The sequence below is a fragment of the Mus musculus genome, chromosome 14 (genome assembly GCF_000001635.26).
Source record: "Mus musculus strain C57BL/6J chromosome 14, GRCm38.p6 C57BL/6J".
NCBI lineage: Eukaryota > Metazoa > Chordata > Mammalia > Rodentia > Muridae > Mus > Mus musculus.
Genome location: NC_000080.6, coordinates 79,566,158 through 79,583,408, shown reverse-complemented (window position 1 = coordinate 79,583,408; position 17,251 = coordinate 79,566,158). Strand labels below are relative to the sequence as shown.

General features: G+C 41.2%; 1 protein-coding gene across 11 annotated transcripts in view; it reads right to left on the bottom strand.

Annotated features, from left to right (window-relative positions):
* Positions 1–917: 917 nt before the first annotated feature.
* The window catches only part of Elf1 (E74-like factor 1), a 101,318-nt gene continuing 84,984 nt past the window's right edge, over positions 918–17,251 (bottom strand). For 6 of the 11 annotated variants that reach the window (XM_030247640.1, XM_030247638.1, XM_030247639.1 and 3 more), the window contains exons 5-9: positions 16,095–16,259; positions 14,105–14,188; positions 12,494–12,686; positions 9,791–10,237; positions 933–3,224 (exon numbers count right to left, since the gene is read on the bottom strand). In XM_030247640.1, the coding sequence (XP_030103500.1) occupies positions 2,639–3,224; positions 9,791–10,237; positions 12,494–12,686; positions 14,105–14,188; positions 16,095–16,259 (1,475 nt within the window). In that variant the 3' untranslated portion in view covers positions 933–2,638. Of the gene's footprint in view, positions 3,225–9,765; positions 10,238–12,493; positions 12,687–14,104; positions 14,189–16,094; positions 16,260–17,251 lie in introns of those variants that run through there. The other 5 variants (NM_007920.4, NM_001286411.1, NM_001286412.1 and 2 more) reach the window with 3 other exon arrangements.

Below are 17,251 nucleotides of genomic sequence, written 5' to 3'. Positions count from 1 at the left end.
TAAAGGTTATGTATCAGTCCTGACACATGCCTTAAATCTCAAGACGTGGGAGGCAAAAGCAAGTGGATTCTCTGAATTCAAAGCCACCCAGAGGTGCACAGTGAGAGAGACTTTGTATCAACACAAATGCACATGCACACATACTCACAAATGGGTACGAATATGTGAAAAATGACTAAGTTTACCAATAAGAGAGTAGGGACATGCCATGGTACTGAGATTTTTGTTTTCTTGAATTTTTCTTTTTCCAAGTTTAGCAATTACTAAGAAAGCCTGTTTTAGAGCTGGGGATATGGCTCAGTGAGAGTAACCACTTACTATGTAAGCCCCACGGCCTGAATCCGGATCCCTAGGACCCAGGAAGTGCTGAAAGCAGCAGCCCAGGGCCTAGAGGACCCACCTCAGACAGGATACAGGACCCACAGCCAGTGCTATGCTCTCTTCTCTACTGTGTTCCTGCATGTATATTCAGACATTTAAAAGCTGACTTAGAGCCACAGCTACTATACCACAAGTTTATTTTCTCTTTGGCTTTCTAAGACAGAGTCTCATTTACACAGAAACTCATTTCAGTATGTGTGTGTTCTTGGAGCAGTATTTACCAGAGAGTAACAAGACTATGCAAGCCTTAAAGTCTGAAGTTGACCCTCGAAACCAATGGTGGAAGAAAAGAGCCAGCTCCCAAATGTTGTTGTGTGTCCCCTCAGGCATGCACATGCATGTGCACACAGTATAAGAACATGTTGTGTGTCCCCTCAGGCATGCACATGCATGTGCACACAGTATAAGAACATGGCCAGGTATGGTTGATGCATGTGCCTTTTACTCAAGAGTCTGAGGCACGATAATCACTAGTTCTAGGACAGCACAGTGTGTCTTGTGTCAAAAAGCAAAAGAATTACAAACAAGAAATATTTGCTTGAAAACAGAAATATTGAGAACTTTTACATGATTTAATAATAACAATTAAAGATACAAAAATGTTTAGAGGATTCCAAAATTTAAATTTTTGTTTAAATACAAATTCATTTCATAATATGAAAACATATAATATTATACCCCTAAACACAATAATTTTTCTTCTACAAAACTTTCTATACTAGAGAATTTGCAGAAAACAATTTCTTGTGACATTAAATATACATTATTTACATTGAAAAAGTAATCTAAAAACTCTACTTCGGAAACTTGGATATATATCTTTGTATGCAACTTCCCCTCCCCTTCACCCACAGTAAAAAATGATCCAAATAAAAAACAGTTATGCTTTTATAATAAGTGACACAGCTATACTAGCTCAGGACTCCCATTGCTTCTTTGGCCCTCAGAGCCCTGATGCTCTTAGAATAGCAGTCTCTCATTTAGCCCTCAGCTTACTACTAAGCCACAGTTTTAGTAACTGTGGTCTGAAGATTAATGAGCAGAGAACTTAGGAAGAATTTATGGCAGACCTGATAGTAATTTTGTGAGGAAAATATTTTTAAGCAGTATTTTACCTTTACATAAGGAGATAATCTGGTAATATTTGAAATAATTTTAAAGTACAGATAATAAAATCCTAAAATTTATAATAAGGAAACTTTTAGATCATTTTGTCTAGTCCAATGCATCCCTTCATTTTACCAGAATAGCACAGACTAGCAGGTGAAATGTCCTGTCCAGGGTTACACACCTAGGAGATGGAGTGGCCTACCCAGGGTTACACACCTAGCTAGTGGAAGTGTCACAAGTGTTGCCTTTATAATATCACATTTCTTTTTTTATTTGTTTGTTTGTTTTGAGACAGGGTTTCTGTATAGCCCTGGCTGTCCTGGAACTCACTCTGTAGACCAGGCTGGCCTCAAACTCAGAAATTCACCTGCGTCTGCCTCCCAAGTGCTGGGATTAAAGGCGTGTGCCACCACGCCCGGCTACATCACATTTCTTAAACTCAGGTTCAGACATTATCATAGGCACACTTAAATATTTTTGTTGTTGTTTTGGATTTTTTTGGGAAGGTTACATGTAGCCCAGGCTGGCTTCAAACTCACTATATAGCTAAGGCTGGCCTTGAACTCCTGATTGCCCTTTGTCCTCCTCCCAGTGCTGGAATTACACATATATGCCAATATACTGAGCATATACACTTCAATTTATAATGATAGTTTACAAATTCGTAGTATATTCATAGTATAACAGTCCAGCCAACTTTAAAGTCAAGCTAAGTGACATCGCAACAATTTTAATAGTATAAGTTTCTTGCATCTGAAAGAGCTAAGACTTAAATTATACAAGTGGAATGAAAATGTTTCCTATATAAATTTCCTGTTGTCTTATATTTAAGTAGTATTTTCAAACAATTCAGGAAGCTAGTACAGTGTCAAGCTAGAAAAGAAACTTTTAAAATATGATATAGCAACTGAAAAACAGTCAAGAATTTCTTCATCGTCTAAACCTCCTGCTCCTTCACAACTGAGTTCTGAGACATTCAGAGGAGACACACACTTGGGTTCGCCTCCTTATCTAGCAAAGTCAAAAGTAACTTTTTAACAGTTAAGAACTTCTGTGGATTTCATCTTAGAAAAAAATCATGTTATGGTCAGACAACCGAAAAATGAGTTCAATTAAAAAAATACCCACCCATAATTCCTTTGGTGTATTAAAAAGAGTTGGGCTCTAGCAGTTCATTCTGTTTGACGGCTACCTGAGAGGAAAACCCGTTTGAACTGGATAACACCATCACATAAGGCTGGGGCTGCTGGGCACTTTTCTCAGCATCTTCATTCAAATCATCTTCGGCCTTTTTCTCCACCTCTTGCTTAAGAGTTTTTGTTTCCTGAGCTTTGATAACAGAAGTGATCACAGTGCCCGGTGGGTGTGCGACCAGCTGTGAACTCCGAGAGAAAGTCACCACAGGTGTCGTCGCGCTGAACGATGGTGCGGATGCCACACTGCCCGCTCCATTGCAAATGGACTGAACATTGCTTGTGAGGACCTGCTGTACTTGGGTGGGGCTGAGGACAATTGAAGGAGAGCCTGGCTTCTGTGACTGTAGCATGACATTTTCTTTCAGTACTGTCATGGGCTGTGACGATGGAATGGTTTGTAAAATGAATTTCTGAGACCCAGCACCTGATGATGGGTCTATGCTGGCTATAACCGTTGTGAGTGGCACTGTTACTGTATGTAACTGTTGGTTGCCAGGAGACACCACTACTGGAACCTGGGTTGAAGCCTGTATAGTCCTATTGAGATCAACAAACAGAAGTGATACAGTTAGCAAATGGAACATCCTTTAAAGCTTTAATACTTTACAAGTCACTCTTAAAAGTGCATTCCGTTGCTACTTCTCTTATTTTTATCACAGCATAATTAACATGCCAAACATCGTTCTATACATTATACAGGCTTGGTGTGGTACCAGCACACACCTATAATGGACATACTCAGGAGGCAGAGGCAGTTCGGGGCCAGCCAAAGCTACATAGAAAGCTCATGTTTCAGATGGACGATCTGTACACACCACCACATGACTACAGGAGAGAAAGGAATCAGTGCCCTTAGCAAGGCATGTACGGATGGGCCACGCTGAAGCACAATGTGGACTGAAAAGCAGATTTGTTGACTCACGGTGCTCCCTCCCAGTAAATAGCGCCACAAAATTGTTTTCAACTTTTATAACATAAGAGAAAAAATGCTTGATTAACTTAAAAAAAATCCTATCTTAAGAGGATTATCTATTTTTTAAAGCAGTTACTAGGATTTCAGTATCTCATAATTGGTGTCAGATCGACATCAAAGAAGTCATGACTATAACTTCTACAAGTTCTAAGTGAACAGAGAACAAAATTAAGGCCCACACTTTGGCAAAATAAAATACATATATATTTCAGCAATTTTAAATGCCAAAGCAAAGCCCGGCGTGGTGACGCACACCTTTAATCCCAGCACTTGGGAGGCTGAGGCAGGCGGATTTCTGAGTTCGTGGCCAGCCTGGTCTATAGAGTGAGTTCCAGGACAGCCAGAGCTACACAGAGAAACCCTGTCTCAAAAAAACCAACCCCCCTAAATAAATAAATAAATGCCAAAGCAATTTTCACAGTAATTTTCCAATACAGGTCCCCACCTAAGGGGAAGGTGGACTATACAATAGACTAAAATAGGAACTATGGCAAGGGCGCAAAACCCTTGACCTTGGCTTCTAAGATTAGTGAATCTTAGGTGGAGCCCTTGTTGATCCCAGCTGTTATCAATGTATTCTATCCCAGGTGGATCCCGTTAGACCTTTTGTGTTTGCATTCCTCTGTTTTAAGTAAGATTCCTGTTACCTCAATTGTACCTTTCGAATATGTCACCCAACTTCCTTATTGTCCTCTGCATAAAAAGTCTGAGGCTCGATTCGAAAATTACACTCAGATTCCACACGACCTCTCCTGTGTGTGTCTGTTTGTCATTCATCCATGCTTTGCCCACCCCTGTCAGAGACCTGTTCCACGCAGACACAGGGACCCAGAGGGTCTGCGGCAGGTTCTTTCTGTGTTGCCCAGACTAGCCCTGACCCCATCCACCAGCAGATAGAATTATAGCCATGCACCACCCCACCCACCATAAAACTATAATTTAACATAAAATTAATGTAAAATCCAGTTTATGGAACTTTACTGGCTGGTTTTGGGTGTCAACTTGACACAGGCTGTAGTTATCACAGAGAAAGGAGCTTCAGTTGGGGAGATGCCTCCATGAGATCCAGCTGTAAGACATTTTCGCAATTAGTGATCAAGGGTGAAAGGCCCCTTGTGGGTGGGACCATCTCTGGGCTGGTAGTCTTGGGTTCTATAAAAGAGCAGGCTGAGCAAGCCAGGGGAAGCAAGCCAGTAAAGAACATCCCTCCATGGCCTCTGGATCAGCTCCTGCTTCCTGACCTGCTTGAGTTTCAGTCCTGACTTCCTTGGTGATGAACAGCAGTATGGAAGTGTAAGCTGAATAAACCCTTTCCTCCCCAAGTGCTTCTTAGTCATGATGTTTGTGCAGGAATAGAAACCCTGACGAGGGCCGGGCGATGGTGGCACACGCCTTTAATCCCAGCACTTGGGAGGCAGAGACAGGTGGATTTCTGAGTTCGAGGCCAGCCTGGTCTACAAAGTGAGTTCCAGGACAGCCAAGACTATACAGAGAAACCCTGTCTCGAAAAAAAAAAAAAAAAAAAAAGAAACCTTGACTAAGACCTAAGACAGGAACTAACTGGAATAATGAGCTAACCTCATTAACCTTATTAAGTAAAACAGTTTATAAATGATGTGATGACTCAATATAATTTGAAAAGTTCACACCTATGAGATTTATAGCTGTGTATCACTGAAACAAGCAAGCGCAGGGATAGCCTAGCAGCCTGGGGACCCTCCCTGCATCAAGCTGCATATATTCCCCATGTATCATTCTCCCAGTCAACTTTAAAGGGAAAAAAATCCCTATTTACCATCTTATGTCTATGCACAAGGGACAATTATATGACTTTAAAAAGCATATTTTTAAAAATAAAGGTACTATGCATAATAAGCCATGGCTTATACAATCCTTAGAAACCAACCCCTTTATCTGGAACACAAAACATTACCTACTGTTCTGGGACACCCCAGCTCCAGTAGCCCACTGCAAATGACAAAATTTCTTGCTACTTTACCAGTGTGTGTGTGTGTGTGTGTGTGTGTGTGTGTATTCAATTCTTTAGATAAGACACCAAGAATCTAGACACATCTAATCCAGACAAGAGTATCAGCAACACCACTATACATAGCAGATACCACTTTTTAAACTTATAAGACCTTCCTATATACTAAGTGCTTACATGAGTCTAGAGATAAAATAGCATTTGTCATCTGTCACAGAAGTCTGTAAGTATACACAGTCTCTCTACCTTGGCTACATGTAAATGCTTTGATGCAAAGGTTGACAGCCTCCTTAAGATTCACATCCTATGTGCCTAGCCATTACAAAACACACTACTCTGTAAGTTCTGAGAACACCAGCTGAAGACGAATACTATTTTGATTTTTAGCTTTTTGAGACATGCACACATGTGAATGTTTGTGCTTTGCGGCTTTAGGCCAACTAGAGCTACACCTGTCTCCAAAATTAAGAAAAAAGAAAGAAAAAGGAGAAGCCTATGCTGTTCCAGTGCCGCCTTGGGTGGCGATCTGAACTGAAGCATCAGCGTCCCACCTGGATGGGCCGTCCTGTGCCTGCCTCCCACAGCTTTTCAAGGTGCACTTGGTCTTTGTTTTGTCCCTGTCTTAGGAACACTTAATTCTTTACCATGTACTGTCCCCATGGCATTAGCCTTCTTTACATTGTGACACAGTGCATCTGGAAACTGCATATTGCTAACTAGAGCTATATCTAGGTCTTCAACACTTTTGTTCAGTTGGTTTGAAAACAACCTTTTCATGATAGGATTCTCTCTCTCTCTCTCTCTTCCCCACCCCCTTCGGGAAACAGATATACTACTTACAAAATATACTGTCTCAAGTGAGCAAATCCTGGAGCAATTTTCACTAAAAAACAAAAATTGGAACTTATAATAGTGCAGGCTTGAAATCACAACACACGTGCGGCTAAGGCAAGAGGATTGTCCACCTTGTCTCAGCTACATATCAAGTCTATATCTTACAATCAAACAATGAGTTTATGAAATTCTTGGGCAAATGGATGTATCTGGAGGATATCCTGAGTGGGTAACCCAATCACAAAAGAACTCACTTGATATGCACTCACTGATAAGTGGATATTAGCCCAGAAACTTAGAATACCCAAGATACAATTTGCAAAACACAAGAAAATCAAGAAAAAGGAAGACCAACGTGTGGATACTTTATTTCTCCTTAGAATAGGGAACAAAATACCCATGGAAGGAGTTATAGAGACAAAGTTTGGAACTAAGACAAAAGTATGGACCATCCAGAGGCTGCCCCACGCAGAGGTCCATCCCATAATCAGCCACCAAACCCAGACACTATTGCATATGCCAGCAATAAGATGGAACACAGGGCCCCCAATGGGGGAGCTAGAGAAAGTACCCAAGGAGCTGAAAGGGTCTGGAACCCGATAGGTGGAACAACAATATGAACTAACCAGTACCCCCAGAGCTCGTGTCTCTAGCTGCATATGTAGCAGAAGATGGCCTAGTCGGCCATCATTGGGAAGAGAGGACCCTTAGTCTTGCAAACTTTATATGCCTCAATACAGGGGAACACCAGGGCCAAGAAGTGAGAGTGGGTGGGTAGGGGAACAGGGTGGAGGGAGGGTACAGGGAACTTTCTGGATAGCATTTGAAATGTAAATAAAGAAAATATCTAATAAAAAAATCAAACAAAAACTGAGCAAGGTGGCAGACTCCTATTATCTAAATGTGCAGGAGGAAGAGGCAGAAAGGCCAAAGTTTAAGGCCACCCTCTACAATCAAATCTGAGGCCAGACTGGGATATAATATACCACATCAAAAGAAATACTAAAGAATAAAACACAATGAAGTCCCTGCAGTCACAGAAATTTCCAAACACTTTTTCTTTATAATTAAATTGTCACTTGTATCTAATTCTGTTGTATCAGTTTTTTTTTTCTTCAAGGTAACTACTTTTTAAAATTCCTCTGTGCTTGTAACTAAGCAGCATCATACTGTGGATTTATGATGCATCAGAATTTCTGAGGCTCATTACATGACATTGAGTTTGTGTTAAAAGCTGACTCGGGTGTCAGGAAGTGACCCTTAATTGCCACAGCCACCTGGGTTGCTAAGTACTCTTCTTGCTGTACAGATGAGAAATATTCCTAATTGTTGACAGACTGGCACACTAAATAACTGGCAAGGCTGGAGGGCAGAAAGCTTTGGCAGGCATTTTCTTCCTACTGCACTACCTTGCCTTTGAGGAAAAACTACAGCGTTGTTGGGCATTTTAGAGGGTAATTTAAAGACCTTTAGACAAACTATTAGTGCATGAATAAGTAGTAAGGAAAACGGACTTCCACATTTCCCAACAACCATTCTCAGAAAACACTTTACCAGGGGTTTTCTTTGTTATTCCTTGAACTAGCACGAAATCAAAGTTAATGAAAACCTTTAAAGACTAAATTAAGACTAAGTCATTATAAATTGACTCAAAGGAAAAACTGAAATTCCCCCCTCCCCCATACACTACATACATACACAATACATTTTTTTAGGCTGAAATTGAATTTTATATTTTAAAGATTTATTTATTTATTATATGTAAGTACACTGTAGCTGTCTTCAGACACCCCAGAAGAGGGCATCAGATTTCATTATGGATGGTTGTGAGCCACCATGTGGTTGCTGGGATTTGAACTGAACTTGGGACCTTCAGAAGAGCCAGTCAGTGCTCTTAACCGCTGAGCCATCTCTCCAGCCCAAAAACTGAAATCTTAATGATTTACATAAACCCTTTCCTCCCCATCTGGCTGTGGGTCATGGTATTTCACCGTAGCAATAGTAACCCAAACTGAAGAGGCAGTGGTTCTCCCAGACCCTGTAAAATTCTACATATAATTCATGTTCTGGAAACCCATGGCAGAATAAAGAAAGGAAACCTGTGCTGACTGGTTTTATGTCAACCTGACACAAGCTAGAGTTATCTGAGAAGAGGAAACCCCAGTTGAGAAAATGCCTCTGTATGATCAAGCTGTAGACACATCTGTAGAGCATATTCTTAATTAGTGATGAGAGGCTGTCGGGGTGGGGTCAGCCCATTGTGGGTGGTTTCACTCCTGGGCTGATGGTCCTGGGTCCTGTAAGACAGCAGGCTGAGTAAGTCATGAGGAGCAAGTCATGAGGCACACTCCTTCATGGCATCTGTATCAGCTCCTGCCTCCAGGTTCCTGTCCTGTTTCCTGCCCTGTTTCCTGCCCTGACTTCATTTAGTGATGGCTTATGATGTGGATGTGTAAGCCAAATAAAACTCTTTCCTCTCCAACTTACTCTAGTCATAGTGTTTTTTCATAACAATAGTAACCCAAACTAAGACAAACCCTAAGAACTATAAATATCCACTTAATTTTAGACCAATATCTCTTACTTTATTCTAAAATCAAATGAGAATAGTACTAAATTTTTCAGAAGACCAACCTAAAGATAGGATTTTTTTCTTGGTCAATTAGATATTTAGCACCTTTTAAAGTCTGATTTGATTAAACCAGACTAAGAGACTTTCCAACGTCTGGCACATTAACACCTGAAGAAGAGACCTGACTCCTGACCTTCCCACTTAAGCTTCAGAAGTATTGTAAAACAGGATTTTCCCAGGTGAAGAATACCATGTATTCTCCGTATTCAGTGCATCCTGAGTGTCTCAGTTGTGAAAGATGACTCAGCGGTTAGGAGCATGCACTACTCTTGTAGAGGACAGGAATTCAATTCCCAACACTCACCTCGAGCGACTCACAGCTGCCTATAGCTGCAGTTCCAAGGGACCTAGTGTATCAGACCTTCACAGGCATCTGAGGTCAGGTACAGAAAACCCCGACACAGACCACATACAAATACACGGAATTGAAAAATAAACAGAAAAGGAGCCACTGACAGAATTAGAAAACTGATATAATTTTGTTCCTGAAACAATGTTGACCAAAACCTCTGCCTTCTGCATCCTGCCCCACTAACAGCGATGCCCTCCCACGGCCATGAGCTCTGGCCTCCTGCCCCACTAGCAGCGATGCCCTCCCACGGCCATGAGCTCTGGCCTCCTGCCCCACTAGCAGCGATGCCCTCCCACGGCCATGAGCTCTGGTTACTGTTCCTCACCTAATACTTGGAACTGAAGAATTTGCTGCTTCCTCCTGCATGGTGCTGGCTATGGTTGCTTCCTCTGGGACAGCTTGTACTGGCTGTACTACATGAACAGTTCGGAAGAGCTGGGTAGGATAGGGAGCCTGTGAGGGTTGCACTGTCCTCAGAACTTCTGAAGGTTGTCCAACTTCCACCGGATCTTTGGGGTTTGCAGCTTTAGAATTCCCGGGCTTTAGAATTGTAGCGGCCCCTCCTTTAATTCCTGGACTTGAAGATACTCTTGATCGGTTTGCTTGATTCCGACTTGATGCGGTTGTTGACGATAAGGACTGATCCGAAGACTCTATGCTGGAACTTGGATCCTCATCATCTATGTAGATAAGATCTTTTGGCATTTCTTTAAACTGATACACCAAGCGCTGACCTTCCACTTTTGCAAGAATACCTCTTTGGTAATAGTACCTAGTCAAAACAGACAATTTCATCAATATCTTATTACATCAAATATAAATTAAAATGACATTTAACAGAATTATTTTTTCCTAATCAAAAATTTAGGGATGAAGTTTTTAAATAAGGAAATTTGCTGTTTGTGGGCTTTTATTTATTTATGTATATTTTAAAACTTTTATACACAGATTAAATCCTTATGAGGGACTGAAAGGGTGACTTAGCCTCTTTGCCTAAGACCCTGAGCTCAGTCCCCAGCACCCCTGCAAGAGCTGGGCGGTCCCCAGTGGCCCACATCTGTGGTCCATGCTGAGGAGAGAGGCAGGCAGACCTCTCATTCACTGACCAAGCAGCTTAGTTGAATCAATGAGCTACAGGTTCAGTGAGAGACCTGACACCAAAATACAACATGGAGAGCAATCAAGGAAGACACCAAACCTCTAACCTCTCACCTCTAACCTCTAACCTCTCACCTCTCACCTCTCACCTCCACCACATGCACCTATGACATGCCCACAAAACACTACATATACCACATACAAGTCCTTACTGAAAACAGATCTCAGCTGAATTCTGACTAGGGAATGTGAAGGATGGTAGGAACTTTGCTTCTCTCCCTCTGTTCCCTGCTGCTAATTTGCTGAGATGATAAAATCTATTACAAACCTCAAGACATCCCTCCCTTACTAGCATGAACTCATAAAAGTTAATTTAACTCAATTGTGCAAAATTTAGTGATTCAAATGTCAGTGGTTTTAATAAAATCAAAAAAACTAAACAATTCTTGAAAACATATATCTACGACTGTTATGTATAATGCCCTTCCCCTGAGTCTCTCCCTCAAATGCTGGTCCTTAAATCCACAGGAAAACCTTTCCTTAGGGCTAAAGAGGTGACTCAACACCCACACAATGTCTAGAACTCCAATTTCAAGAAATCCAGTGCCTACCTCTGACCTATGTAGGCATCGGATGCTCACATAATGCACAGGCATATGTGCCAACAAGATATTCATATGCATAAAATCTTTTTTAAAAACCTTAGTAAGTTCCAACTCTGCAGAAGGAGAAGGAAGAGGAGGAAGAGGAGGAGAAGAAACTGTAGAAGAAGAAAAAGAAGAAGAAACCTTGAGTTGAGGGCCAGCATGGTATACATAGTGCAATTCAGTCTTGGAAAGGAAAGGGGAAGGGAAAGGGCAAAGAAAGCAAGGGCAGAGCAGGACAGGACAGGACAGGACAGGACAGGAGAAAAAGGGAGGAGGAGGAGGAGGAGGAGGAGGAGGAGGAGGAGGAGGAGGAGGAGGAGGAGGAGGAGGAGTTCTAACTGACAAATCACTGACAAATCACTTCTATTTGAAGTCTTTCTCACACAACCCATATCTGCAATAATTAATGATACAGTCATAGGAAAACAAAATGGGCTTAAATTTCTTTTCTCTAATATCAATATGAAGTATTCATTATTCTGAGATCCACATTTTAACATTTTCTAATTTTCTGATCTCTTTATAAGAAAAACCCAGATTTAGTATCTTATTTATTTATTTATTTTATATGAGCACACTGTAGCTGTCTTCAGACACACCAGAAGAGGGCATCTGATCCCATTACAGATGGTTGTGAGCCACCATGTGGTTGCTGGGAATTGAACTCAGGAACCCTGGAAGAGCAGTCAGTGCTCTTAACCTCTGAGCCATCTCTCCAGCCCTGAGTATCTAATTTCTGAAATGCTTTGGAACCAATAGTGTCCTAAGGCTTTGGAAATACGTTTGAATTATTTTTAAACATTTATATAGACCTTACCAGTTGAACATCCAAACTTGGAAATGCCTCAAAGCCAAACTACTTAACCCTCTCATTGTTGCTCAAAGATTCAGAATCTGGACTCCTGACTTTCAGAGTAGATTCTGGACTCCTGACTTTCAGAGTAGATTCTGGACTCCTGACTTTCAGAGTAGAATCTGGACTCCTGACTTTCAGAGTACATTCTGCTGCTTGTATGAGTAAGTATTTTCCCCAGTTGGAAGATTTAACTTCATATGCAAGCTGGTTTCTGTATTTTCTGTGGTCTTCCATAAATATGATTCACAGGCTGGGGATGTAGCTCAATGGTAGAATGCTCGTCTACTATACACAAAACCCTGGGTTCATTCCCCCACGGTACAAAATCAAACAGCATAAATATGATCACATTTTTTATATTTTTAAAAGTTACCTGTGTTACAATACCTGGGAAATGAATGCATTGCAGAACGACCCAGCCACATACCTGAGTGCTCTCCCCATGGTCTCGTAGTTCATGTCAGGTTTGTTTTTGTGCTTCCCCCACAATCTAGACACGGCTTTAGAATCAACCAGCTTAAAAATGCCCTTTTCTCGCTGCGTCCACTTGATGTACTTAGGACAGGTAGCTTTGTCCTGAAGCAGGGCCAGCAAAAACTCCCAAAGGTAAATTGTGTTTCCTGAAACACACCAATCGATTGTAAAGGAACACAGTTGGCTTTAAAAGAACACAAACAGGCAAACCACGGGACCAAAGAGTCTTAAAAGGCCCATTCTGATTCTCACAGAAATATTACATCATTCAATTAACTGATGCAATTCCTCAGTATTGGTGAATATGGTCATAATTCTTAGATCTAGCAGAGAACTTGCTAATCCCATAAATGATGTATGAACAGCAAACTTGTCAATTAGATTCATGATGACCTAATTGGAAACACTGGCCTCATTTCTGTCTGTTTTTTTTTTTAATTATTTTATTTTTATTTTATTTTACATGAATTGGTGGGTTTTTTTTAAGATGTATTTATTTATTTTATGTATGTGAGTACACTGTAGCTGTACAGATGGTTGTGAGCCTTCATGTGGCTGTTGGGAATTTTTAGGACCTCTGCTCGCTCAGGGCAACTCGGCTCACTCAGTCCCTGCTTGCTCCGGCCCAAAGATTTATTTATTATTATACATAAGTACACTGTAGCTGACTTCAGATGCACCAGAAGAAGACATCAGATCTCGTTACAGATGGCTGTGAGCCACCATGTGGTTGCTGGGATTTGAACTCAGGACATTTGGAAGAGCGGTCGGTGCTCTTACCCACTGAGCCATCTCACCAGCCCTGTCTGGTTTTTAAAAACCATCACATAGCATAAACACCAAAATGTAAATGTGTGTATGTGTGTGTGTGTGTGTCCCTTTCAACGGTTGTTCTCTCTCTTTTTTGAGGGATTTTAAACATCCTTATTTTATTTTATTATTTTTATGTTTTTACAGTTCAGTTATTGACCCCCTCCCAGTTCAACATTTGTTTTCTTTATATCAGAACCATCAGACCAACCATGATAGCACAAGTTGTAAAAACAGTAGAATTCTAACACACCATAGCAAGGACCTACAAAGTGAAATTCTAGACTAGCTAAATTGCTGCAAAACTTTGCTGAATGCATTAATGAATTATTTTGGTAGAAAAATAAAACTAACTGAAATGGATTTGGTAGGCTACTTTGTTACCAGCCACTTTACAGAAATTGCTGACAGTATCTTATAAGCACTGGTAGCTGCAGGTTCTATTTGGCTATAACAAGAAAAGGGATGAGCTGGGTTTAGTGGTGTGCCATCTCTAATCCTAGCACTTAGGAGGTGGAAAAAGATCAGCAGTTCAAGGTTACCCTCAGCTACACGACAGTTCAAGACCAATCTGGACTATAGGTTTAACATACCGAAGGTAGTCAATGTGGTGCATGTGTGCGTCACCACACAAACATGCATGCAAGCATGCATGCACACACACATTTTTAAAAGTAACAAGGGGTGGGCTACAGGGAATATAGGAGGAGGGGAGGGTACTAGACCTGTACAGTAAGGAAACCTCAGTACTTACCCTTCCCATCTTTATTTTTCTTTTTCACAGAGATATTTGGTGTAGTCGTCGGGGAATCTGGCCGTGGTGGTTTTGTTTTCCTTCCTGAAATCAGAATAGCTCTGTATAAATATTTGCCCTCAAAACTGAAAGAAAATGGGCAGTTTCACTATCTTGTTTTTTATTGAGTTTCAAGTTCCAAACTTTCATATTTGGGTCATACAAACTGGTCTCTCAAAATGCTATCTAAAAGAAAAATAACTTCAGTAAAAATTACACACTAAGTAGGCTAGCTCACAAGTGATTATTACTTATATATGAAATTATACTTCAGGACTAGAGACACAGACTCCTGTTCAACAGCGTCCTTGCCTAACATCCCCAAGCCTGGAGTTTGACCCCTAGCACATCAGGGATGGGAGTTAGGGTGGTAAAGAAACGAGAAATTATCCTTTGGCTCACCTGAAAAAAGAAAATGAGGGTAAATTTCAAATACTGAATTTTCTTTGAGGTCACCACACCAGTGCTTTATCTTAAATTTTTAAATATTCTTGACATAGACAAAACTTGGGCTTAAAAAATTAGCCTCAAAGCTGTGTTTCATGGCACACACCTATAATCCCTGTACTTGTAGGTGGAGGCAAAGGTAGATGACTCCCTGTGAATTCATGGCCAAAATGATCAGGTAAGCCTTTTTGTGACGGAGCGGTTGGCAGTGAGGTGGGTTTCTTTTTTGTGAGACAGTATCGTGTTTATAAGAAAAAGTCAAGGCAGGAACTTACACAGGAATTGTGAAAGAACACTGTTTTCTGGCTCAACTTCATATTTACTTAGCTTTCTTACGCCTCGGAAGACCACCTTGCATAGGGATGGTGTTGCCCATTGTTGGCTGCTTTGCCTCCCACAACAATTAGCACTCAAGACCCACTGATATCCCTGAAGAAAAATCTGATCTAGAACATTCCTGAATCCAGTTTTTCCCCCTCAGGTGGCTTTAGGCTGGGCCAAGCTGACAATTAAAACTAACCAAGGCACTAACAATTTGTGAAAGTTAGAGTCCCCTTTTAACATAGTTTAACACTCGTTTCTTCAATTGCCTGCAGAATTCCAACTTTCTGCACTTTTCTCCTACTGGATCCCTGTAATGGAATCTCTGGTAGACTGGAGGTTTTCAAACTACACCCTAGGACGTGAGGAGCAGCGATGCTCGATGCTCGCCTGGGTCATTTGGCTACACAGGGAATTTAAAGCCAGTCCTGGATACTTGAGAACATTTCTCAAAAACAAATAAACAGGCTGGAGAGATGGCTCAGATGTTAATAAGAACACTTGCTGTTCTCACAGAGGACTGGGGTTCTCTTCCCTAATCACATGCATGTGCATACACACACAAAATTAAAGGATTAAAAGACAAAATCTTGTAGAATATAAATAAAATAATAAAACAAACAAAGACTAATGAAAGCAAAGGAGGACCTTAAACTATGCCCTCAAAACAAACCTGGCCCGAACCCTTACCCCCAGGGGTTTTTGTTTTATTTGGTTGAGAGGAGGATGAAGATGCTGGATAAAGAATTTAAATAGAAACTTGAGGCTTTAATAATTGGATCTGGGCTGGCAAGTTAGCTCATTTGCCACCAAGCTAGACAACCTGAGAGGGAGCCCGTGGTCACACATGGTAAAAGGAGAGAACAAACTCTGTGCCAAGTGTTCTCTAACCTCTACTCATACTCCATAGCGCACACACACACACACACACACACACACACACACACACACCTGAACACAAACACAATAAAAGACAAAGAGTTGGAAAATCTCCTGTCAGATAGCTCAACTATTATAAGTACCTAGGGTTTTTTTAGTGACTAATATGAAGAAATGCCTCAACTGGTCTTGTGTCCTCATTGCTCTTCCGTATCTTACCTGGTATAGAAGCACCTGTAATAGAAAGTTTGTCTGGAGTCCACACCAACACTGACTGTACGGCCTAAGCAAGTCAGCCACGCACCTTTCTTTCTCTTGCGCTGCTCTGGGGAGGAGGCTCCTGGGGAGTCTGCATTTGTCTCTTGCACTTGCTGAGTTTCCATCACTTCAGGAATCCCATCTAATGTGACGGACACATGGGTGATTGGGGCAACGATGTCATCTTCAGAGGAGCTAAATATATTATTATCTAATGGAAATGAAATAAATTATAATCACTTGTGTATTATAAACAGAATCACGTCTTTTTGTATAAACTCTCCGCTTTTCATTTCCTCTGCCCTAAATCAAGGATCCTAAAGCAACCCAGGCTTTGTTTCCCATCACCATCTATGTCACCCCAGTCTACCACCCCAGGTCTCCTTTCTGAAACGCAATTCCTATCTCACAGCATTAGACCTCTGTACAAATGCTTTATTCTCTAAAAACGAGAATGAGAAATCATAGTCAAAAACATCTCCCTATAATGTACTGAGGAAAAAATAAAACAAATGACTCAAACTCCACAGCATGCCTCTCCACGTTTCCATAAGCTACACCTACCTTACCATCTCATTCCCACTCACCATGAAGCTAACACTTGAGTCAGACCTGCAAAGACATCTTTCTGTCAAGAAACTAGTTTACTTTACGAGTTAGTGCTTGGATCTACTCCTTGTAAGTTGAATATTCATTTCTGTCTTCTCTCTCTCTCTCTCTCTCTCTCTCTCTCTCTCTCTCTCTCTCTCTCTCTCATTTTTTGAGCAGGGTTTCTCTGTGTAGCCCTGGCTGTCCTGAAACTCACTCTATAGACCAGGCTGGCCCTAAACTCTGAAATCCGCCTGCCTCTGCATCCCAAGTGCTGGGATCAAAGGTGTGCGCCACCACTGCCCGGCCTGTCTTCTCTATCTAATGAAGTCTACTTGTCATTTGTTTAAAACATTCTCTCTATACAGCAAGAGTACCACTCCCTCCAGAACACCATGCTATCACTTCCATGGCCTTTGCTTCTGGCTTTTATACTCCCTTACGCACATGAGTGACTTCGGGATTAAACCATAAAACTGAAGAAAGAAGTAATAGCTATTCTTATGTCATACCATACATAGCCTCACATACCACTGTGCACATCAAACATGCAGAACGTTCTTAGTAACTATGCCTGTAAGTTTCAGTTCTCCCTTGTCAAAGGCCCAAAGAAGA